General features: G+C 38.7%; 1 protein-coding gene across 3 annotated transcripts in view; it reads left to right on the forward strand.

Annotated features, from left to right (window-relative positions):
- Positions 1 to 24,465, forward strand: part of LDB2 (LIM domain binding 2) — a gene marked incomplete at both ends in the record, with an annotated part of 217,268 nt that overhangs the window by 60,664 nt on the left and 132,139 nt on the right. For all 3 annotated transcript variants that reach the window (XM_080344507.1, XM_080344508.1, XM_080344509.1), the window contains one exon: positions 15,703 to 15,805. In XM_080344507.1, the coding sequence (XP_080200633.1) occupies positions 15,703 to 15,805 (103 nt within the window). The remainder of the gene's footprint in view (positions 1 to 15,702; positions 15,806 to 24,465) is intronic.

Consider the following 24,465-nt stretch of genomic DNA (forward strand, 5'->3'; position numbering starts at 1 on the left):
AGAGGTTCTCGTGGGCCCACTTCTTGAGCAGCTTGTCTGGGTTCTGCTGGATGGCATCCCATCCCTCAGGTGTGTCAACTTCACCACTCAGCTTGGTGTCGTCTGCAAACTTGCTGAGGGTGCTCTTGATCCCACGATGTCATTAATGAAGATCTGAAACAGTACTGGTCTCAATATGGACCCCTGAGGGACCCTATTCATCACTGAAGAGATGTATACATGGCCTTAGTACTTACCAAGTTTTGTGCAACATTTGGAAAGTAGAGACATGAAACTGTGAAATCTTAACTTTCTTGTTTAGAGTTTCTGGGACATTTTAGTGGCAAAATTTGCTAAACAGAACACATGATTTTGGAAATCTATTTTTAGCTTATTTATATATGACTTGGCAGACTCCTAGTCAAGAGGGGATAACCCTGGCCCCAGAGATAAGTTTTAACAACTGCATGTTTATGCACTGTTAGGTATCAGGAGGTCAGTCATAAAAATCTGTCAGTTTGTATTACTTCTCCGTTGAATTTCTATCAAAGCATGAAGGAAGAGGACCTGCCACCTTTTTCTTCCTACCACTGTTAGTATGTCATGAATTAGATAAAATAAACTGGTGCAAAATGCTTTCCTTTTGAGAACTGGAGAAAAAAATATTTCCATATATTTATTCTGTCACTGAAGCAGAGATACCACTCTGGCAGGTGAAGGCAGTGGAAATAATGTACAAAACATGCTTCTTCTGGGCCTTTTTAAGAACACATTGGCAGTGCTCTCAGATGCTTGTGATATCTAGTGTTGAATTCTGATCAGGTCTCCCCAGAGCACATTTGTTTGGATATTAATGAACCATTAATTTTTAAGTCATATGCAACAGGGAAAAGTGAAACTTGCCTCGTCTTTAATATGTTCCGGTCACTTTCCTTTGATACCAACACTCAAATCAAAGAAGCTGAATGAGGAAAGATAATATCAAAGATGATCACAGTTTCTTCTGCTCCAAATGAGAAATTTGCACTCTATTTAACACCCTGCCTCCAAGTAAGTTTCCAGTTATCTGATATTGATGGCCATGAGAATGAACATATGCAATTAAAATAGGCAAGCCACACAGCGCTTCCACCCAAATCAGAGCCAGGCTCTGAAGGATCATGTGATTGATGTAATGCCATCCTATTGAAGAGGAAAAAGAGTTTGGAATTCTCTTCTCTTGCTTATGTTTAAATACATTTTGTCACACTCAAGCATCTCTCTGCTACCATCAGGATAGGCTCCTATTCTTAAGAAAAAGAACACATTTTAATACCTGTACTGGGGACCTGAGAGTTTTGAATTCAAGCTAATTTTTTGATAGGACAAGCTATGGAGTGTACAGTCAACAGCAGCAGAATAGAGGACCTAGTTGTTCCAACCAGGTAGCAAGAAAGTAGTACCAAATACTGACAATTTCAAATGTTAAACTATAAGATCTGTGTGTTTGCAGAAGAGACACTGCTGCATCTTACCTGGGGCGGACCTTATAGATCAGGAAGATATCCAGAATTATTTCGATCATTAGCTGGGTAGGAAATATTTTTTGTTTAATATTGAAACATGATGTATAGGAGTTTCCTTAGAAGTATTTGTGGTAGCAGTAGTCAAAGTGAACAAATTGTATACCTGCTTCCCTTTATTTCACAATGGAGTAAATTCATTTGGGTTTTTATCTCTCATAATTCAACTTCATTAAATCTAAGAAGTACATCTGGCAAGTGGACATTTTCCAGGAACAAAAAAGGAGTGTAATCTTTCAAGCAGGAAACATAAATTCTTAGAACTGTGGTTACTTCATACAGTACCACCTTTTCACCTTACATTTCTTAGGAGACATTTATTATGCCTCACTGCTGTCCTTATTATCATAGGAACATTGTGAAAAGATCATGTCATCTTTTATGTTTGCAAGGCACTACCACTGATGGTTCGATACGTTGGATATTTCCATTTGACATTCTTGATTGTGAGATTCATCCTGTACAATGTAGAGGACACTTCTGTTGTGATGTCCCAAGCTGACCACTGGGTTCAGTTGGTATATATCAACTGACAACCCATAGTATTGTGTGTCTGCTGCACACAGTATATTACAGTTCCAAATATTCAGCATCTCTGAAGTTTCTAGGCCATTTCCCCTGGGCAGTTTGGTATCACCTCCTGGGTTGCTTGGAATATTGGCAGAGGGATGAGGAGAATACTGACAGCATAATCCTGTTTGTGGTCCCTTCAGATTGATGTGTGTGAGTAGGGAGAGAGGGGCAGCTGCTTTGATTCTGTACTTGTTCTGCGAGTCCATCGAGAGTTTAGGACATGAAGGCCTGTGACTGTCAGCTGTACTGGAGAGTGTTGAGTCAAGTAGGAGAAAATCAGCCCAGATCTGGCCCCTGCCAGATGTTGAGCCTGACTGAACTAGAACACTCACAGGAGTCTGAACAAGGAGCTTCTTGCTTAATATGAAGCATATTTGATCTTCAGTATACCCTTTTGTCCTTGCTGATATGCTGCTGGATACATGGTGGGCTCTGTGCTGATCTGGCAGTTTCTGATGGGCCTCTTGCAGCTTTCAGACCTCACATGTTGTGGAGGTTATAAAAAGTTCACATTCATTCCAGAGTGCCTCAGACTAGGGATAACTTCATATATCATTTTAAAAGCCAGATGACCTGATCCAATAGACACTACTACAGCAGCTGATATTATCAACAAAAAGTGACTGTATGCACATCGGTATCAGTGCATCTACTTGTAGATAAAACTCCTCCAAATCAGAAAGTGAAACTGAGGAAGGAAGAAGGAGAGAAAAGAACAGAAGTCATGTGTTCTAGAGCAGAGAGGTGATCCTTCAGTGTGGTGTATAGAAATTAGATGTGAAAGTCAAGCTGATTGTAGAGGAACTCATTTGGAAAAGGAGAATCCTGAGATATTCAATCAGCAACTGGACTCAATACCCTCCACAGATCTGTGATATTTTGATACAGTCTTTATTTGAAGACCTAGAGAGAGATCCAGCTATGATCAATTTTGTACACTCTGATTTAACATAGTGCATAGAAATATGATAATATCTCACATTGGTTCTCACTGCATTGGTAGAAACCAAAAGTGTGGATCCATCTATTCTGGGCTGAGCTTGACATAAGCTTCCTCTAGTGTAAGAAGACATTAGCACTGAATCTTTTCTAATTTTCTGTCTCACTGTCAGATGACAGCTCCTCTGGCAGTTACACATTCCCAGAAATGAGACCATGTAGCTTTTTGGCTTTGTCAAGGCTACTGCTGCCTTCTCAGTAGTAGTTTGAATACAAATCTTCTAGAAAGGCTCTGAAATTGTAGATGTTTTTTGTTTATGGCACTCTTGAGGAACACATAGTAGTAAATAAAATTTTCAGGGTTCTGAACACAATTATTGCTAATTTTTGTTAGAAATGCACAGCTATAGCAAAACAAACAAACAAAAAGCCCCAAGCCCCCACACTATATGCTTTTGTTACGACAAGAGGATTTAGATCTTTGAAAATGGATCTGAGCACCCTGAGAAGTGCATTCTTGTACTTAGCTTCTTTAACTTATTTCACTCTCCTCTGCAGCAATTCTGTGCATGATTCACCATGTTATGCAAAAACGTTTTCTTTCTTAAAATAGCTTTCTGTGTGTTTGAGCTTTCTCACAGACTTCATATTCTTTATAGTTTTAAGAGGCTGTATCAACACTGATGTTTTTGTTTAGGTTATAGATATGTACCATGTCTCTAGATCTAGTTCCTTAAAGTAGGGGAGGAGAGGAGCTGCTTTTTCCAAGGCTTTGCTTGCTCTTGGTCAGAAGATCCTTTCACCTGGAAGGCAACAAGGGTAAAAATCTCCATCAGACGTCCTAGGTGTCACTCAGTTCTCAGGCTAACGTGAAAGTTAAAAATGAGAAAGACCATTAGTTCTCACAATGGAGCTTGTTGGCTGGTGTGAATGCACTAAGAAATTCCATAGTTTCCAAACAAATTCTCAAGCTTTCTATAAGCAAGTTTTCAGAATTGTCAGGTGCATACATTCCTTTCTTTCATACTGCTTTACATCCTACAACTTTACATAAAGAAATTTTGAAAACATTAGATAATAGGGAAGGTCAAACACCATCTATTGAAAGCTAAAAAATCCCAAGTGAATCAGATTTACTGCTGATCTAACAGGTCCACAGAGTCTGAAGTGATAGGTTGTAGTTCATAGGAGGCTAATGCTGTGATGAAAAGATGTTTACAATTTCATTAGCTGTTTGTGGACCCAGAGGTGAGGCCCCAGTGGATTGTCATATATAACATAAAGATTTTTTCTTTTTTTTTTTTTTTAAAAAGGATTAAATGCTGACCTATTATGATCTTTTCACTAGATCATATCAGGTCTCAGCTACAAGGATGACCTTAGTGGGTGATTTCCCTGACATATGTAGTTCACACTTGGCCTTGCTTACTTTGTTTAAATTTAGATTTATACATTTTTCATGTTTAAGCAGTAGGGTAGCTGGTAACTAGACATTTTTAGTAAATAATTGCTCATGTTGCTTCTAGTTGACTGACAGCAAATGAAATCCTACAAGGATTTTTATACATTTTGGTGGTAGTGATACAGCTAAGTGGCCACTTGGTAGGTGAGAGCTTTGTTTGTCTAGGGTTTTAGCATAATCATTAAATCACAGCTTTCTCTAATTGCTTCAGCCACAGCCAAACACAGTTGGATGGGATTCTGTAGCAAATGGAATTCTGTCACATTCAATATCGGTGTTTGCTTTATTAAATAGCATTTCTCTGGGGACCCGCACAGACTTTTGGAGTTTTAATTTGTTACAGTATGTAATAGCTGGCTTCTGTGAAGGAATTGTTCACCAAATGGCATTCTTATTATTACTACTGATGCCTTTTTACTTTAAATGAGGTTGACAAGATAAGGTATGCCATTTAGAGGAAAGCAGTACTTACTCTACTCAGTGCAGAGCGAGTTTTGAAAGGGAGCATTTTTTAGCATGCATAAATTCTTCCATTTCTTTGAAGTGAAAATTTAAAGTTAATAATTAAAACAAACACACAAAACCACTCTGTTACCACAACCTGTGAGTTTCCCAATGTGTGCTTCATTCTCTCTATGTTTCTTTTGGTGCCTTTCAGGACAGGAATTAAATATCCTTTGATTTAGCAACCTTAACACCCTCGTCAGTGATCTGTTACACTGTTATACAATATTATAGCAGCAATAACAGTAAAAGTGTTGGTTCTAAGTAGATTTTTCCTTGTAGGCAGGTGATTCAGACATCTCCATTTGAATCAAGAGTTTTAATTTGTAAATGCAAATACCAGTTTAAAAAGTTCACTGCCCTATGCTAATAACTGCTTCTCACCATCAAAACTCATGTATAGTGAGAATCTGTGAGTGTCAAGCACAACCCATTCTTGCTTTGTCGGAGCAACCAGGACTCCTGATTGTTGTTCCTTCATTAACCAGACATGGCTGTCACATGCCCATTAGTGAGTGTTACGTGCTTGAGAAGTACAGTGTAACATGATGGAAACAGGGAGCAACCAAGTGATCTGGTTGTAGCAGAATAATACAGTGAGAAATGGCAATACTTGATATGTTGTCTTGACTTAAGATTTCCTTCTATTGCAGATATCTGAGGATGTAGGAGGATACATATGAAAAAAAATTAATTGTATTTTGTACAGGAATTTTGTATCCAAATACAGGGTGAGATAAAATACAGGACCCGATGGCCTTTATTGGCAACTATGGCTAGCCAGGGAGTGGAGTTAGGAAGCCAGGCAAATAATCACATCTTCTTCATTTGAAACATTTCATACTGGCAGAAATCTTTAACCAGCGCTCCAACTTCTGTCTGCCACTCAGAGCTTTTTATATGAAACAGCAGGAACCTGGCAGCCTGGAGATCTTTGAGCGGTGCGAGCATAAAACTTGAACATCATTTGTGGCTTTTCCTGCCAAGACTGTAAAAATCTAGACAAAGTAGGTACGGTTTTTTCACCCAGTTTTTCACTTATGTTTGTCCTTCACTATGTAAGCTCCCAAAAGCTCAGCCAGTTTTCTTCCTGAATTTTAAATTCTCAGTAGGTACATATGATAGGATTTCTCTTACCTACCTTGATCCCTGTAAAAGTTGCATGGCTAGACTGAGCTATTCTCTCGGCTCCCTCTACAGTCAGTGAAGAGACAGATATCTCCAGGAGGTTTTTTATCTCATACGAATTTAGACAACTGTCTTGGGGTGAAATGAATCCCAGCCCTGTTGTCACCCTCCAGCTTTGATTTGGTAAATGTAACAAGTTCTAATTTCATGCTGGCATTTGGAGCCTTACTCAAAATATTCCAACATCTGATTTCCACTGAATTTAATGGAAAATGGATGCATGAGTGTTTTAATTGGCTTTGAAAATCTCACCCTTAATGTATGATTAAGCTTGAATGCACGTGTTTCTATATAAAAAATTACAAGCAATAAATGTAGCTGTATTATTTTCAAAACCTGTGCATCTGACAACTTCAGCTGATTAGTGGCCCAAATGGCTGATACAGATGATATTAATTATACTGTAGTATTGAAAACTGGACCAAGTGAGACTAAAATACAAACTTAATAACTTAATACCTCAGCAATACCTTTTTTTTTTTTCCTGGTCTCTTTCTTAAGTAGCTTTTAGATTCTGAAACACACATTTAGCACAGATATTTGTGGATAGAGTGGCATTGCCAGTCGACCAAAATGGCTGTGATTACTAATCCTAATAAGTACAGAATGTATATGGGTATTAACTTGAAATGTACTTTTGCTATACTAAAGAAATAATCCTTAAAAAAACCCCACACAAGTGGTGCTTCTGAGTTGAATTAAAAATGTGAATGAATTTTTAAAGAACGTAATTTGCAGGTGACTGTACCTCTCTTAAGAAATTATTTGTTAATTCCCACAGTGTTTTTTTGGTTGAAGAATATGCACTATTCATGTAGTGAAGATATAGTGTATTTTATTAATAAATACATAACAAAGGAACTTGATTTTATGCTGTACCGTTGCTTCTTACCAGAATTTCTGTAAGCCAATGTAACATTTGCTTCTCTGCACTATCTGGAATTATATAGTGCTATTACAATTTCTTTGGATGATACCTGAACACCTAGAATCACGGTTATATTATTAAGTACTTAAATGCAGCCAAAAATTATATAATTGTAGATATGCTTGTAAATAGTAACACAAGGGAGTAATTTCTTAAATTCTTCCCTCTTAAATGTTTTCTCATTTTCTGATTAGTTTTTACGAAATTAAGATTTACCTGTCCTCTAAAGGAGGTGGGACATACAATACACTGGCTCCTTTCCACTTCATGTACCTTCCTAAGAAATAATATCTCTTTGGTCAGACAGAAATGTCCAACATTATGATATATATGCGCTTACCTGGTTTGCAAAGCTTAACAGGAAGTTACAATCTTTAATTAATTTGACTTGCAAGCTAACAAATGCATACTTGGATTCCAGTCCAGCAAAGCATTTAAGAGCATCCCTAATTTTAAAAGTCTTCTTCTGAGTCTTAACAACAGTTTTCTCAAAGTCCGGTAGAGTAGTGGGTGTGTAAGTGTCATCTAGAGATATGTCTCCTTACCTAGATGTCTTTTCAACCCATATAAGATTTGTTTATGACAAAATCAACTCTTTATCATTGCATTAGTTTGCTCTGTCACCATTTGATACTTCTACAAGAGGCTGGAATGCAGGTAGAAGGGTGTTTGTCTTACCTGGGTTTCGCTTCCCTGCCTTGGCCACTAGATTTGCACAAGAAGGCGTCACAAGCGATAAAAGATGTTTTTTTTCTTAACTCAGCTGGAGAGCTCCTTCTTACTTCTCAAAATACAGTCTGTTAGGTCATAGTTTAGATTGTAGTTGCTCAGAGGGAGGGACCTCTGAAGGTCCCAGCTTTGTATGTGTCTCTAATATGTGTGGTGCTCTCGTGAGACTTCAGAGAACAAAGAGGTGATGAAAGTCCAGTGTGCAATGAAGGTGTCAAGGGCTGTCTTCATCATGTTCCCATTGCAGTATTGAAATGTTGTCAATGTTGTACTAGGTCAAAATGTCAGAATAAAACAAGAACATTCACATTACTGATGACACTACAATAGGTAATAGACACACTTAATATTCCATCTCTATAAACCATTCTCAAAGGCTTGAGGCTGTGGTGTATTCTGTGGTTGAATAGAGAAGTGTAACCATGATTCATTTTTGTAAACACAAAACTCAAGTCTGTGATTTGACTACAACGATTATGGGTGGAAAATGCTACTAAGAAAATCCGTTACTGTTCCCACCCAGCTGGAGACATCCTCATGCCTCTTTGAAAAGAGGGTTCAAATTGAAAACAACTTTGACTATGGATTTAGTATGCAGTGTGTATATACCACATCCAAACAGACTATGCTATGGATGGAAGTGTCTGTTTCTATTGAAAACTGCACACGATTTAGTTGTTAATACCCAGTCTTTTTGTTCACACAGCCAGAATATAGGTCTTATCCATAGAGACCAACTGCAATCTTATCCCATATACTTAAAAAGGACAAAAGAGCATCTTCTACTAGTTATTGGTAATATTGCTGTGAAATATCAAGGATGATGCCATGCTGGCTATAAGGAGTTGGCAGTGGAATATGTCTTGAGCCCAGCTTCATTACTCTTTTTTCCCCTTTCTCCTATTCATTCTTGTGCACAAGTTCCAGGAGTGGAAATAATGAATTCAAATTAAGGAAGCAGGTGAAATGACACATAAATTAACTCCTTCTCCTCTGTAGTGCTTGCAATGCAGTATTAGACTCTCTAGCCTGTGTCTGTTTGCTGTAGGTGAATAGTGAAACATGCACAGAGTGAATATTTCAGGATTCATTTCTCTTTTGTCCACAATCTTCAGTAAAATTTAAACAATGACAAATAATAGGTTTGAGACCAGGCATTCATCTTTGGTTCTTAGACTGAACCAGATATCTCTCTGTCTTATCCTTTCCTGGTAACTTAAGTTAGAAAATCTCTGTCATTCTAATGACTCCAATTTTAAAAGGATATTCAACTTGATATACTTGTAGCACCCGTGTAGATGGAAAAATGGGGTGGCTTAGATGTAATGGAATAACTGTACTTTTGTAGCTGCACGTAGACTGGTCTCGCTATATGCCAGCGTACTGAGCAATTACCACAACTACTCTAACAAAACGTCTCTAATTCAGGCCTACGTTAGCAGCCAAATAACAAGGAAGAGGTCAACCATCCTTCTAAACGTATCAAAAATATTTCTCTTCCTCATATCAATGTCAACATGTTTCAGTTGATCTGAACCCCTGGTGTAATCGCCCAGTGTAGACTTGCTGATTGAGAATCTCAAGTGGCACTGTCTCAAAGACCTGTACCTGCAAAGCTGAGCGGTATGGTCAGTATCATTACAGTATAGTTGTTTTGCTGTAGTGATGCTGATTCCCACCTCCCAGAGTTCAGAGCACACCAATGGCATGAAAAATTTTGCATATTTTGCAAAGCCTCTGTCTTTTTGTTTGTTTGTTTCCCCCATTTTTATCTTAAATCAAATAATTAATGTTTGATGTCCCCATTCAGAAAATGGGCTGTTACTGCTTCCCCCTGCCCCCCATATTTTGTTGCCTTATAGTATAGTGGTTTATAGGCAATAAAAATAGGATCTATAAGAGTAGATCTCCGTTTTGAGCTTTTCCCTGTCATTCCATTGGATTCTTAAAGTTCCTCCGGATTTACATGAGAAGCAGAGACATTGCCCCCATTTTGCACCCCAGTCAGCCTCTCTGAGGTGGTATCACAGTGGGGATTTGTTGCATGACTATATTCTGCCTTCTTAATAAAACAGAAACTTGGTGTTATTTCTTCACTGTACACATGAAGATAAGTTCCAAAGTGGAATGTAAACAATAATTTAATTAATTATTGAGTAAGCTGAAGAAACGGATATGTTTTGGGCATTGAGCAGAGTTTTGGCAAGAAGTTGCGAGTATATAATGGAACAGAAAACTACATATGACCAAAGCCAAGTCTTAAAATCTTTCTGCCAGTTTTACTACACATTGTTTGAGAGATGGCATGCAGCCACACTAGTAAGTGAAATAAAAGCAAGCAACACCATTAAAACTGTGAATATGTGTGAAATAACAAATGGAAGGAATGGAGTTGGGCATTCCTGGCAGGGGGAGGGGAGCTGGAGATTCTGTAAAATACCACTAGCTGTGAGATTAAAGGTATGATTAATGCTGTGTAAAACATGCTTTATGTTTCAGATAGATAAAATAAATGAGATAGAATAACAAATGGAAAAGCAATGGGAGTGGTCCTTACAAACTAGCCCTGGGCACCCAGATTGGTCCTCTTCTTCAGGTGCTTTTAATAACTGCACAAGGTCCCAGATATGGTGAGCGAAGATGTTCTGAATGTCAGATAGATGTGCACCTTCTTATACCTGTATGATGGCAGCCATTTGACTATATGGGTTTCTCACCTATATACTGAATATGGGTATTCCACTTTTTCACTCCATTCATACTGTTTCCCAGAAAATCAATTTAAGACTCAGAATATCAGTATTCCATGTAGAATTTATATAAATAGCAAAATAATCCTGTGCCAGATCATAAAAACATTGTGAATTGCAGGGCCAGACCTACAAATCAGTACTCAAATGTCCAAATGTATAACATTAAGATATATAGATCCTTGTTAATTTGTTACTCCTGTGAAATTTATGTCAGAACCTTAAATATGTTTAAATTAAACCTCACTAATTTAAATTTAATGAGGAAAGTCACTGGTTACTTGTATTCAGGAATTTTATTTTAAATGGTCTGTCAGTGTGCTCTGAGTATAAACATTAGTGTTAGAATTTTTTTATGATACATATCTTGTGAGTTTCATAATTCGTAATGGCTGTGCAGTTTTTACAGGTGTATTTAATGGCAAAATCTTATCTTGAACTGCACTTTAAAAGCTCAAGTGTAGTTTGATTTGCTGGGAATGGAAGGAAAGCAGGAATACCATTCTCTCCTTTGGGAGACACCAGTTTCCTCACACAGGATTAACTTGAAAGAATACGAGAAGCTCGTATGTTGCCAACAGGAGTGTGGATGTATAGAGTTCTGAAAATAGTAAGTGTCAATAGGGAAGGGTTGCAAGTGCCAGAAGAAAAATGTAAGCTCCCAAGGGCACTATCTCTTTTTATTTTTGCCTTGTGCAATGCCAAGCCACATAGGTTGACGTTTAAAGTTCAGTTCTTCCCTGAAAAGTGATTATATTAAAAATACCCCATTTCAGAACAGATGTATTTCCTGTATGTATTCAGAATCTCATTTATTTGTTTCCATGACTTTCTTTTTAATATGCTATTTACACCTGTTATAAGTGTGCAGCCAAAAGTGATGTGAGGGAGAAAACAAAAGTCCGCGTGTTTCTGGGTCCGAGTCGCGGAGCTGCCATGATGCCTGACCTGCCTGGATGCCTTCCTGTGTAACCTCATCTGGGTGTTCCTGCTCCGGCAGGGGCATTGGACTAGATGATCTTTTGAGGTTCCTTCCAATCCCTGACATTCTGTGATTCTGTGATGGGGCAGCTCTGCCGAGGCTCGTGGGCAGCAGGACCTCAGCACCCCCCTTCTCAGGAACACAGGAGCTGTGCTCTGCGGCCCTTTCCCCTCTGCATAACACTGGCCCAGAAATCTGTAATGGAATTAAACCACTTAACCTGTGATGGCAGAAAACTGAGACAATTATTACTTCTTCTATCCTTGTTAGCCACAGAGGACAAGTGATAATTCTTTATAGCAATCTCTTCATATGGTTGAAGACTGTTTTCACGTTCCTTGCGAGCTTTTTCCGCCTTATCCTAAACACAACTAGGTCCTTCTGTCTTGCTTCCTATGAGTCTTTTGGGGTTGGATGTTTGGTTTTTTTTTTTTGGCTCGTGTCTTTGAACTCAATGATTCCTGTTGTTCTCTGTTAAATTCTTTAAGGGTGGGTGGCCCAGACCTGACCACAGTACTCCAGAAGTGGATGGACTGTTCCAGTTGAAGTCTTTCCAGTGATGTGTTTGCTGGAGTGGAAGGGAATTGTATCTAAGATATTTCCCTTATTTGCAAGAGCAGCAGATTGTTGACATATTTGCTTTATGATCTGGACCATTTTCTACAGTATTGCTTAGCCAGTTATTTCCCATTCTTTATTTGTGCTTTTGTCACTTCACTTTATTGAATTTCATCTTCATTTCAAATCATTGCTGCAATATATCAAAATCATTTTGAATTCCAGTTCTGTCCTGCAAGGTGTCTGAATCCTCTCTCGAGCATGGTTTCATGTACTGACTTTTTACATGAACTCCATTCTACCTTCCAAGTCATTAAACGAAAATAAAATAATTTGAAGAAAATGCCATAGGCTCAGTTGGCCATATATTCCAGTTCCAAGATCTATTTTGGTTCAGCAATCACCATCACAGGCAAGTAAAAAAGCCTCATTTGGCTTGCAGACTCTTAATCATGTAAGTGTGTAAGGTGTAAAGAAGAACACAGCTTGACTCTCAGATCACACAGTGAACATGTGGGACTATTAGATGGAGGGGGAAAAAGAACATCATTGTACTTAAAATCTGATTACATTTGCCAAAGAAATCAGAGTCAGGAAAAAATATTGAAACCCTAGGCTTCCATTTACTTGGAGACCCTATTCAGAGTTGAGCCATGCTTCAAATTACAAATAATACCGGGGGTGGAGAGGATCAGAGGGAACAATGACAATCGTGGCAGAAGACGTTTTGCTGCTTGGGTAGCTGGCTACAGCAGCATGACATCTTCGCTTCTGACCCAACTCACTGCCTGTCTCTGCCCTCTTCTCTCCTTTGACCCATTCCTTAAGTTTATTTTAATACAAAATATTTTTAAAGTATAAATTTTTTTGTTATGTTTAGGCCATTATTTCAATGTTTGAGTGTGTGAGTGCACTACGTGAAAGGGAGGTTGCCATGGTAATTTCTCATTATTGTTGAATAGAAAAATAATTACTCTGGCAAAATCCCCCGTAACCTGTCAGAGCATAAGTTAAAGATGCCTGGGGGCAGCCTTGCCTTCACCATCCCCTTTTTGCAAGAAAAAGGGGGTAATTTTATTCTTTTTTTTATTGTTATTATTTTTTTAATAACTGGATCCTTTTTCAGCCTGGCTGGGGGACACCTCATTTGGTTTTGTTCGCTATTTGGCTGTGAGAGTAGTTGGGCCCACCTGTGACAAGAGTGGAGCAGAGAATTAATCAGCAGAGACTATCAGAGCTTGACAGACGATTTATATATTCTATTAAAGTTTGGGTTCTTTTTGTGGGTGGGGTGTTACATTTTCTGGTTTTCCTTCTTCCTGACATAAAATATGCAAAAGCCTAAGATAAAGACCTTGGACAGTATTCAAACTGTGACAGAGTCTGGATACTTCATCTATCCAGGGAGGGAATCCACAGTAATTCAGTCTCTATATTATCCTTGCCTTCAGACTTCTTGGAAGCAAGAATGAGTGCAAATATGTGTGGTTTTGAGGTGAGGCCCTGCACTTGCCCTGCTCTTCTCTGTCTTTCCCATGTGCATTTGCATTCTGACTGTGTGGTGCTCCCCTTTTGCCTTCCATGTCATTGGATGTTGGGTGAGTAGCTCCAGTGAGACTCAACTACTGAGTTAGCAAGAGCTACAAACATGGGATGCTTAGATTCTTCCCTTCCCTCTCACTTCCCTATCATAAGTGTGTCCAAAGTATCCCAGTTAAACAATACTGCAGCCCCTCTTTTGGCAAATGGCAGAGTGCTGGCATGTAATGACTTGTTAGATAATACAATCTTTTATGGGCTTATAACGTCACCCAGCAGGCTGTCCCCAGTGAAGGGCTGGTGTGCAGAGGTGCGTTTGCTGGGCTTCTGTTGAACCTGAATGTATATTCTGTACTTACTGTTGTGGTTACTTGACTAGTCTATCCAGTGATGTTTGCACATGGAAACACTCATCAGTTTTACACAAGCAAAGAGGAAAGAGCAGCAGCTCTCCAAGACAAGAGATATCTAAGACACAGAGACAGTTTTGATATCTCTTTGTGTGACTGATTTTTGAGCAAGTATCACAGGGCCATGCCACTCGTTGTCCTGCAGCACAGGATGAGCCTTGGCAAGAAGGTGAATTACAGGCTCTGACCCAGTCAGGAAGTATCTCAGGGGTCTCTGGTACGAGCTGGAATATAAAAACCTCTCCTTACCATTTCTCTGTTGGATGTTGGGCAAAAAGCAAAGTGAAGTTGTGAGGCAGGAAAGATACCCTGCTCAGCAGTTTGGAGTGAAATCCAATAGTAACCTCTTCAGGAAAAAGAAAAGGAGCAGAACTGAAAAACCCAGATAATTATTTCTCTGTATGTGTACATATAATGAATAAGACAGATACATGTTTTGTCTTAAATTGGCATTTTATCACAGGGTTGGAGTTTTTTTTTCCTGCGAAGGTAACAAATGTATTCTGGCATAGTTACATATTGCTCAGGCATTAAGAGGTACTCTGTGCTCACTATGCTGAATTAACCTGGCCTTGCACACTGGGAAGGCAGCTGCTGTGAGTGGGGTAAAGTGGCTCTGAGGAGTGTGATTGGGGCTTCTTCAGAAATGTATTTACAGCTTTGTTGCTCATTCTATGTGCTACAGGTGATTTAAATCTCAGGACATCAAAGGAGCAGAATAGACTGCACCAAAAATTTAAAATCTGCTATTAAATATATCTGTAGCTTTTAAATGAAACAGTTGGTGGACTCTGTTGTTGCCTGACTTCTGTGAAAACCCTTGCAAGCTGGCCCACTGGCACAGGTGCTAGACATGGAGGTTTGGGTGCCTGTTGTTGATCACGCAGCTCTAACAATACCTGGTTCAATCGCCAAAGTCAACAGACCACCCGTAGTGGTGTATCAGTATATGCTTTACATTGCACACTACATGTATAGTTGCTATGTTTCAGCTATGCGTATTACCGTAAGTCTAAGTATACACAGTTCATCTTAAAATATTGTTTTCACTTCATATATCAGACTGAAAAGTAAAGATTTCTCACAACAATTACATTTAATTAACCTGCAGTAGCATTGTATTTATATTAAATGCATTGGAGTGGAATGGCTATTATATTTAGGTTCTAAATAACTTTCTTGTCAACTCATGCTGATAATCGGGTTATGTAGCATTATAGAATAAAGTACTGAAATTTTTTCATTATTAGGACTAAGCAGTTGAGATTCACAGCCCAAGAAAGGAAGGGAAAAGTAATAATCACTTTATTTGCATTTAAAGAAACAAATATATTTACGAGAGTAAAAGTTTTTCTATATTTAGTGTGCTCAATAAAAGGAAAGACAGTTTATTGTATAATAAGCTTTTTAGCTTTTTTCTTAAATTAGAAGTAGAACCTTATCTAGGAAAAATAGTTTGAAATATCATATAGATATCTACACCTCAAAATCATAGATGAAGAAGTGCAAACTATGTGTGATCCTGTTGAATTTCTTTTACAAAGGATGAACATATTTTCATTTTGCCTCCTGTTAAGTGAATGATCTGTTGCTTCCTAGGATAGTGACAACCTCTGGTGGGATGCCTTTGCAACTGAATTTTTTGAAGATGATGCAACCTTAACCCTTTCATTTTGTTTGGAAGATGGACCAAAGCGATACAGTAAGAGATACATTTTTTGTTCTAATTTTAAGCCTGAGTTTTTAAGCACTGTAAGAGACAGATGCAACCCTGTCAAAGACAAAGTTGCTTGTTTGTATTCAGTGACCATCAAGTTCCATTAAAGAACTACATGGGTTGGGAATCCTTTTGTATTTTGTGTGGAATTCCTCTAGATTTTATTACATGAAAATAAATTATTTCCTAGTGGAGCAGGGCAAATAACACAATATAATCTTTGGAATTTTTTAATTAATTTGCTTTGGCTGTGCTCGCAGCCTTTGTTAATTTGGTGTCCACAAGTATTTGAGTGTTGAGTCTTGTGGGCAAAGATGTTCACAGAAAGGGAACTTTGTAGGAAATTTCAGTATTGTTGCTCAAAGGGCTCCAGATTTAAACAGGGATCAGAAAAAAGAAAAAAAAAATATCAAAAGCTATATCCTTGCCAATGTAGATAATAATTATTCCATCTTTTATGTGGATCTGTGCTGTTTACACACATTAAGGACCTGCCCTGGATGTTGTCTGAACAGCAGTGCAAGTCTAGAACACTCTCAGTCAAGCACTAAAGAGAAACTTGAATAAAAGTGAAGCAGTGAATAAATCTGATGGCATTGTTATCTGTTGCCCACGTATGCTGAGCAGGAAAAAGGAGTAAAATTCTTCGAACAAATTGTTTGAGGTGAATAATTCACTCAGCTTTAGCACTAAGCAACAGAGAGATAAGTAAACATTGAAAAACTGCATTACCAATTGTTTCACTCCATTCAGAGTGACCCCTGCTTCACAGTGGCAGCTTCTGCTCTCTGCTTAATGTTCTGAATCTTGCGAGGTTCTTCTTTTTCGTAAGAGTGACTGATTGTCAGCATATCACATACTTCTAATTCCTTTTATCAATTATCTCAGGTATTTATTTGACAAGTGTTACCTTCTCCTGGAGAAAAAATAACAACCACTTTGAACGCACGTTCTGGGATTAGTGTTGACAGAATTACAGTTTCTTGCCTTTCAAAGCAAGTGATAACTCTGTAAAGGTCCTCAAATTACAGCCTATAGCAATGTTGGTAACAGCTGATCTGTCCTGATTAGGTTGAGTCAACTTGTCAGATATCAGATTTGCTGGTTGTGTTATCAGTCCAGAAGGCACAGATACATCAGCAAAAAAGCAATTAATGTCCAGTTAGATCAGAGGAAGTTGTGTTTCTGGAAAACAGGGCTACATATGAAAGAATTTGTCAAAGAGTGAAATATTCCTGTTGTCACAAATGCTTGATAATGGTTGTGCTATCTGTAACTGGGCCAGTTTGGTATGGGACAATATTGTGATTCTTAGGATTGTTGTTGATAAGCGTGATTGAAAAATCAAGTTACTGTGGGCATGTTTTTAAAAGCCACTAGTACATGGGATTCTTCCTCTGATTTTAAGTTCTGATCTCTGCACAAACTGTTGTTACTTTTGGTGCTGTTATTCTCAGCATCTGGAATTAAAGCTCAGCATGTAGGGCTCTTTCTGTTCATTCACGCTTCCTTTCCCTTGTTTGTAGACATTTACATAATTCTGAACTACAGTATTTGTGTTTCTTTCTTACATGAGCAGTACTTTTGTATAATGGTACTCTAAAGTGCATGCTTGAGCTGTTCCAGTCTGGGACATCCATTGCCACCTGAGCAGGCTTTGAGAACAGTCTGGGAGGTGCCAGGTTATCCAAGTCTCTGCTAGGGGACATCTCCAGTGTTACTTGAGGAGGGCACAGAGTGGAGGTTGTGTGTTAAGAGCAACTCCCTCTTCCTACCTGGGAAGTTTGTGTCCAAAACCTGGGGGGCCTGGTGGACAACAGGATGACCATGAGCCAAAACTGTGCCCTTGTGGCCAGGAAGGCCAATGGCATCCTGAGGTGCATTAGAAGGGGGGTGGTTAGTAGATCGAGAGGTCCTCCTTCCCCTCTACTCTGCCATGGTGAGACCACATCTGGAATATTGTGTCCAGTTCTGGGCCCCTCAGTTCAAGAAGGACAGGGAACTGCTGGAGAGGGTCCAGCGTAGGGCAACAAAGGTGATGAAGGGAGTGAAACACCTCCCTTATTGAGGAAAGGCTGAGGGAGCTGGGTCTCTTTAGTCTGGAGAAGAGGAAACTGAGGGGTGACCTTATTAATGTTTATAAATATATAAAGGGTGAGTGCCATGAGGATGGAGCCAGGTTCTTCTCGTTGGCAAACAATGATAGGACAAGGGGCAATGGGATCAAGCTGGAACACAAGAGGTTCCACTTAAATTTGAGAAAAAACTTCTTCTCAGTAAGGGTGACAGACACTGGAACAGGCTGCCCAGGGAGGTTGTGGAGTCTCCTTCTCTGGAGACATTCAAAACCCGCCTGGACATGTTCCTGTGCGACCTCACCTGGGCGTTCCTGCTCCAGCAGGGGGATTGAACTAGATGATCTTTTGAGGTCCCTTCCAATCCCAAACATACTGTGATACTGTGCAAGAGTTGAGAACAGAGCAGTCTGCTCCCTTTTGGGTCCAAAAAAAATTGCTTCTACTTGTAGTAGGTCATCACTGAGCACAGAGACCTGATCGAGGTCTTCATTTTGCCTGCCCAAGCTGCGTGTGTGCTCTTGCCTTTGGAAGGGTCATGGCATCTCCCAAAGACCATGATGTAACTCAGTACCTTTATTCCAAGTAACAAGTGAAATCACTGGCCAGTGGGCTGGGGCTCCTTTTAGAAGAGCCAGAGCATGCTGAGTGGTGACAGCACCAAGTGTATAGTTCTGGAAGAGATGAAACAGAAGTGCCAGGTCTCTATCCGCGCTGTCCCCAGCCAGCCAGCTGCCTCCTCGCCCAGCGTGAATGCTCTTTAATATGTCATGGGCATTAAAAACACGGGAGCTGGCTGAGAGGGAAGAGGAGACAAATTGTTTGCTCTTACTCTTGCCAGGTGCAAAGAGTAATGGAAGGAACCAAGATTAGGCCCTAGAAAAGAGAAGCAGGCATCATTGAGAAGACATTTAGAGAGTTGAAAGTGTTGAAAGATGCCGATCTCTTGCCTTTGCTCCAGGATTCAGCTCCAAATTGCCTACCTTTGTCTTGCATCAGCCTGTGAGAGATTTGTTTACATTTCCAACATCAGTTGTGGCTGCCACCTTATTTTCTTTCCTTTGGGAGATGATTTCCCTCCTTTGGGGACTAAAATATTCTCTTCTGGAGCAAATAAATTCCAGAAAAAGTCTTGTGGGGGTGTGTGTGGGGGGAAGGACAAATGTTTTTTTTGTTGTCTATGGCCACAATTTTTCTCTGGGCTATGATGACTCCCAGTCCTTTTCCCTCCTTGTTTTCAGGGACTATCTGGATCTTGCTTTAAACCACCCACCGTAGACAAGGACGAACATGGTGTTTTGCCCCAGGTTCCTTCTTCAAAGCCCCCAGGACCATTGTGGGAGGCTGCTGAAATGTGTATTTTCTCTTCTGCTCTTCTCTAATTTTGACTGCCATCCCCAAGCCCCTCTGTGGTTTCTTTCACCACTTGCTTTAAACTTTTCCTTTCTATGGGTTTCATATTGCAGCCTTTTTCCCAGCTGTCTTTCTCTGCCCCCTGCTCTTACCTGGACAGCCAAATCCAACAGCCAACAGAAATGCTCAGAGCATGTGAATCAGGCCTGTAAATCATTGCTTGTGTAAATGTATAAGATTTAAAAAAACCACTACTTTTGCTTGCCTCCCATATCTTTTAATTTTTAATATACAGCTCTGTCCAAGAAACTGTAAGGCTTTTAAACTCTTCTCTTTTTTTAATCTCAGGAAACTAGGCTGCTTATTTAGTTTCACAGCCCCAAAATGAAACTTTATGAAAAACACCAAATATTTTTAGGCCTGCCTTTCACATTACTGTGATTTACAGCACTCATCTCCATACTGAGAAAAGCATTTTTCTTCCCTTTGCTACTCTCACTGTTGGGTGTGCAAGGTTTCTGCTCGACTATCCACTCTGCGATTCTTTAATTTATAGGGAAAAATAGATAGGGGTCGAAGCTGGGATTTTGAGTCACTGGGTTATGTTTACTTTACTTGGCACAAGATAGCACAGTGTACTGATACTCGAGCTGGCTTTAAATATGCCTCTGTATCTGTGTGGCACAGCATGTAAAGATCCTTAGTTATGGCCTGGAAAGAGTAAAGGTCTGTTAGTTCAGTGATTCACCAGTGCTAATTAATTTGATTGCCAGGTTTGTTAGACCTAGACCAGTTATCTTTGCAGAACATTATTCTGCCCCAGAAAGACGTGCACTTGAAAGCCCAGCTCAACATTTCATGCAAAAATTGTATGTCAGACCCGAAATTGCTGCTGAGCCCACCTTGCAGCTCTTGTTGTCTTTCTGCACTATTTTAAGTATATATGAGAACTTTACCTTCTGCAATTTTTCCTTCCTGATACAGCATTCCAGAAAGAAGATACTATCTTCTTTCAAACATCCACTGAAAATGTATGTTTTTCTCTTGCTTGCTTATATACCCCTCAGCTATTCTTTTGGTCTGCTATTATCTATGAAGCTCACTCATGTTATTAAATTCTATGTTGAAACTGAGTTTTAATGAGAAATGGTACAGAAAATAAAGATATATTTTAATGTTGCAAAGATGTAAATTAAGTGTGTTTTTTCTAGTCTGGCTTTTTGGCTACAGTGAGATGGAGAGAAGGCTCACACATTCCAATGCCTAGAGACAGGGAAAGATTCCCAAAAGCAGACATGCTACCTGTTTTAAACTCCATTGAATTATGTTCAACAGAAACTAAGTAAACACATAAAATCGATTTTACAAAGAGAACAAAAAAAAAGTACTTTAATTTATTATTCCCTGATTTAGTGGGTCAAGAAATAAATAGGTTTTAAACAAAACCAAAAAAGAAAATATGCCTAATGGTGCAGACTTTTTTTTTTCCTGTTTGTGGATAAAACATACTCGTTTCCTGTTAAGAGCCTTCTATCCCTGTAAAAGAGTAAATACTAGACTCTGATCCATTGTTGCCCAGGTTTTTTGTTTCTTAGAGACAAAATATTTCCCGAACAGATAAGAGAAACAAGTTTGATTGACAGCTCTTAGCAGAGTCTCATCAGCTGCTGTGCTGACAGCCTGGTGATGCGCACTGTGCTGATGTGGTAGGGACTGACAGGTGATTGACAGCCCAAGACTGGAGACAGGAAAGATGAAGCATGCTCAGTGAGAATAATGTGCAGTGTTTATGCAGCACTGCAGAGAATAGGAGCTAGAAAGTTAACTCTTTCAGAGCAAAGTGACACTGTAACGCGTAATGGATGCAGTTGCCACTGTGCAGAAAATTAGAGCTTGTCCACATTTCTATTCTGTTCACTAAACGCTTTCTGTTCGTGGAGGAACTATATACTGTGAGGAAGCAAAAGCGTGAGCTATCACATATGTAGCTACAAAAACATTTCACTTGTAGTAGATGTGACGGATTCATCAAAATGGATTTGTTTAAGCCTATAGATGAAGAATGTATTGAGAATTTTTAATGGACTTCCATCACCTGATTGTATATGGCATTGCATAATGTTACACAGCAGAAATTTCACAAGGAACAAGTTGAGTTCTTCTGCTCTGTGTATCCCCAGAAAAATACAGCGATTTCAGTTTTATTGTTGCTCTGAATCTGTAGCTGATAATTGAATATGCATTTTGTGTTATAATTGCTGTTACAGTTTGTGTTTGGAATGTAGAATATAACTATACCATGCTTTGCATTTTATGCACTTATTGTTAATTTTCTCTATTTGGTGCACAAACCCTGCTTGATTTTTCTTAATTTTTTAATTTTTTTGATAACAGGAAAGTTTGAGGTACAGTTTTCTGGGTAACAGCTTCAGAGTACAGTGAACTTTGGATGAAATGGTAAAATCATCAGCTTTAAAGAGCTTATCTAAGTTTCTTTAGAATACATTGCATAGCTGTATCTTATACTTTACCACAAATTATTTAGTGGATACAGAGCAAGTGAGCTGCAACAGATTCATTCTGCCTTTGTGCTTGTTTATAACCTGTTCTACACAGGTAATTTTACAGCCCTTTGTTGGATAACTTCTGCAGGTCTGATGGTGGAAAGCTGTGTCTGGTGGGCATTTCTTACAAGCAGGGAACATAGTTTGGGAATGAACAGGGAAAGATTGCTATACATTACCCTCTTGCCTAACTATTGTCAAAAAGTTGGTTTTGAGAGGCTAGCACACTACATTATCACCCCAGGTTTCTATAAAACCATGTTCTGGCTTCTTTCACGTTAGTCTTACAGAGAAAATTAAATTTGCCAAGAGAAACAGATTGTAGTCTTTTCAGGAACATGCTTTCTTTTTTCTTTTATTTTTTTGCCAAAGACATCCCAGTCATTAAACATGATTCGAGCATTCAGGTACAACACAGTAAATTGGCCTAGCTTAGTAAGTGAGACAGATAATTCTGTGCAACTGCCTGTCTTCATCCTTATATACCACTCTTCTAGTTTCTTTTTCTTCAGAATTTCTTGGCAATACTTTTAAATTTAATTTCAGAACATAGATGAACTTCTCGTTAAAATCAGGTGTAAGCGCTCTGCAAGTGCGTACGGATCACCACTAATACCTCCATGCCCCAGTTAATGATTTCTAATTGATAATTACTTCTTAAAATTGGTGTTTTAAGGAGTTCTCAATCCATTTTACATATGTTCTATTAAAACTGTATGTTACTAATTTTTAGTAAGAATATAAGCAATGCAATAGTAAGTCAGATGTGTTACAGGTGTCTAAGTGTATTATACCTATGCATTTATGTTTAGCATGCAAACTTCCTTAAGCTCGTCAAAGAATAAAATGAGATTTGTTTGACAAGACCTATTTTACATAAATGCATGTTGACTGGTATTAATTACATCCCTTTCACTTCAGTCTTCATCAGTTAAATGCTGTATAATTTTTTTTACTATTTTGTCTGGATCGATATCAAGCAAGTCTATTATGTATACAGTTATCTGACCGTATAGTATCCCTTCTTAAATATCAGCACAACAGTAGTGGGTTTCTTTAAATTCCTTCGGTGGTTTGTTTGTTTTAATTATTATCTTATACACCAGATAGAAACATGCAAAATAAACTCTTAGAACTGCTAGTTTTAAAACATTTACTCTTAAGAGATACTATGTAAAATCATTCTTAGCTATTGATGGACTAGGAAGCATAGCTGATCTAAAGATCAACATGCTTTTCAAAAGTCGAACAAAAGAGCTTTTTATATGTTGATGTTAATAAATTTTCTGTTTCCAAATTGAATCAAGTTTTAAATAAAATTCAAGGTCTTTTTTGTTTTCTCTAGTCCATACATTCATGGATCTTTCACTGCCACCTTCAGCATCTTGTTCTAATATTTCATCTTTCATAATGTGTTATTACAGAAAGCTTTCCTTTTATTCCTCTTTGCTTTTACATTCCATATACATTGTAATTGTCAGGGTTTTTTCCTTCTAATTATTGCCTACATTTTTCTCCTAAGTTTTTTTGCCAGAGTTGTTTTCTTTCTCAGTATAGTTGTGGTTTTTGTATATCTTATCAAGTTTGTTTAACAGATTCTTAATTTTCATGCTTAGTTTTATTTGTATTCTGTCCCAGTCAGTTGAGCTTGGGCAAATCCAGTATTTTGAAGTACCAGCTGTATCTCTCCTACTGATTGGGATTGCCTTTTCTTTGTCTGTACTGAATGCATGCTTTGGATGGCATTTGTACAGAAACATGTGGTCTGATTGGAAAATGTCCAGAGGAGAGCAAAAGTCTTGAAAAATAAGACTTACTAAGAAAAATGAAAGAATTTAAGTTGGTCAGTCTACAGAAGAGAAGGCATGGGAAAAAAAAGGAGAGGGGAAAATTGGATATAATAACAGGACCTATCTAGGAAAGGCATGTGGTCTGTGTCCATATCCATGATGATCAGGAGAAAATATGCTTTTCTTAAATTGCATGTTGGAAGTATATTGAGAGGTTAATTCCTACTGATAAGAAAAACAAGGTGCTGGAACAGATTCTCTGGGGAGGCTGTGGAGCCTCTATCAGCCAAGGGGCTCTGTCTGACCGGCCTCTTGGATTCCCTGGAGTTCCAAAGCAAGTGCCAACGTTCAACCCCTGTTCCCTTCATCATAACAAGTTCTGGAATGATTTTTCTCATCTTGGTTGCTAAACTTTTTGTGATTAAGAACACCCCACTACTTCTAATTTTTAGCAATATGAATAATGTTTTTCTAATACTGCTGGCTATGCAAGACTTCTCACACAAACATTCCACCACTTCCCTTCAGAGCTTGCGTTTTTTCCTTTTCTCTATATTAATGACAGACGCTGAAGGAGTAATTCTTTCTGGTTCCTGATTTGTGATTAGCAGATCTGAATTAGACCTTCACCTCTGTCTGCTTCAGGCTTGTTAGTACAATGTTCCAGTGCTTCTGAGTTATTGATACCTTGACAATACAAAAGAGCTTCTTTGCTGTGTAGTGCCATCTGTGTGCAACGTGTACGTGCACATCCGTACCCATACAACCTCAGTTAGGTACTCCGTGGAAAGGTTTATCGTGAAAGCTGTCCTATCAACGTCTTTTTCAAATATCTTACAAATAAGTACAAGGTCTCAGATATC

This window comes from Nesoenas mayeri (assembly GCF_963082525.1).
Source record: "Nesoenas mayeri genome assembly, chromosome: 4".
Lineage (NCBI taxonomy): Eukaryota > Metazoa > Chordata > Aves > Columbiformes > Columbidae > Nesoenas > Nesoenas mayeri.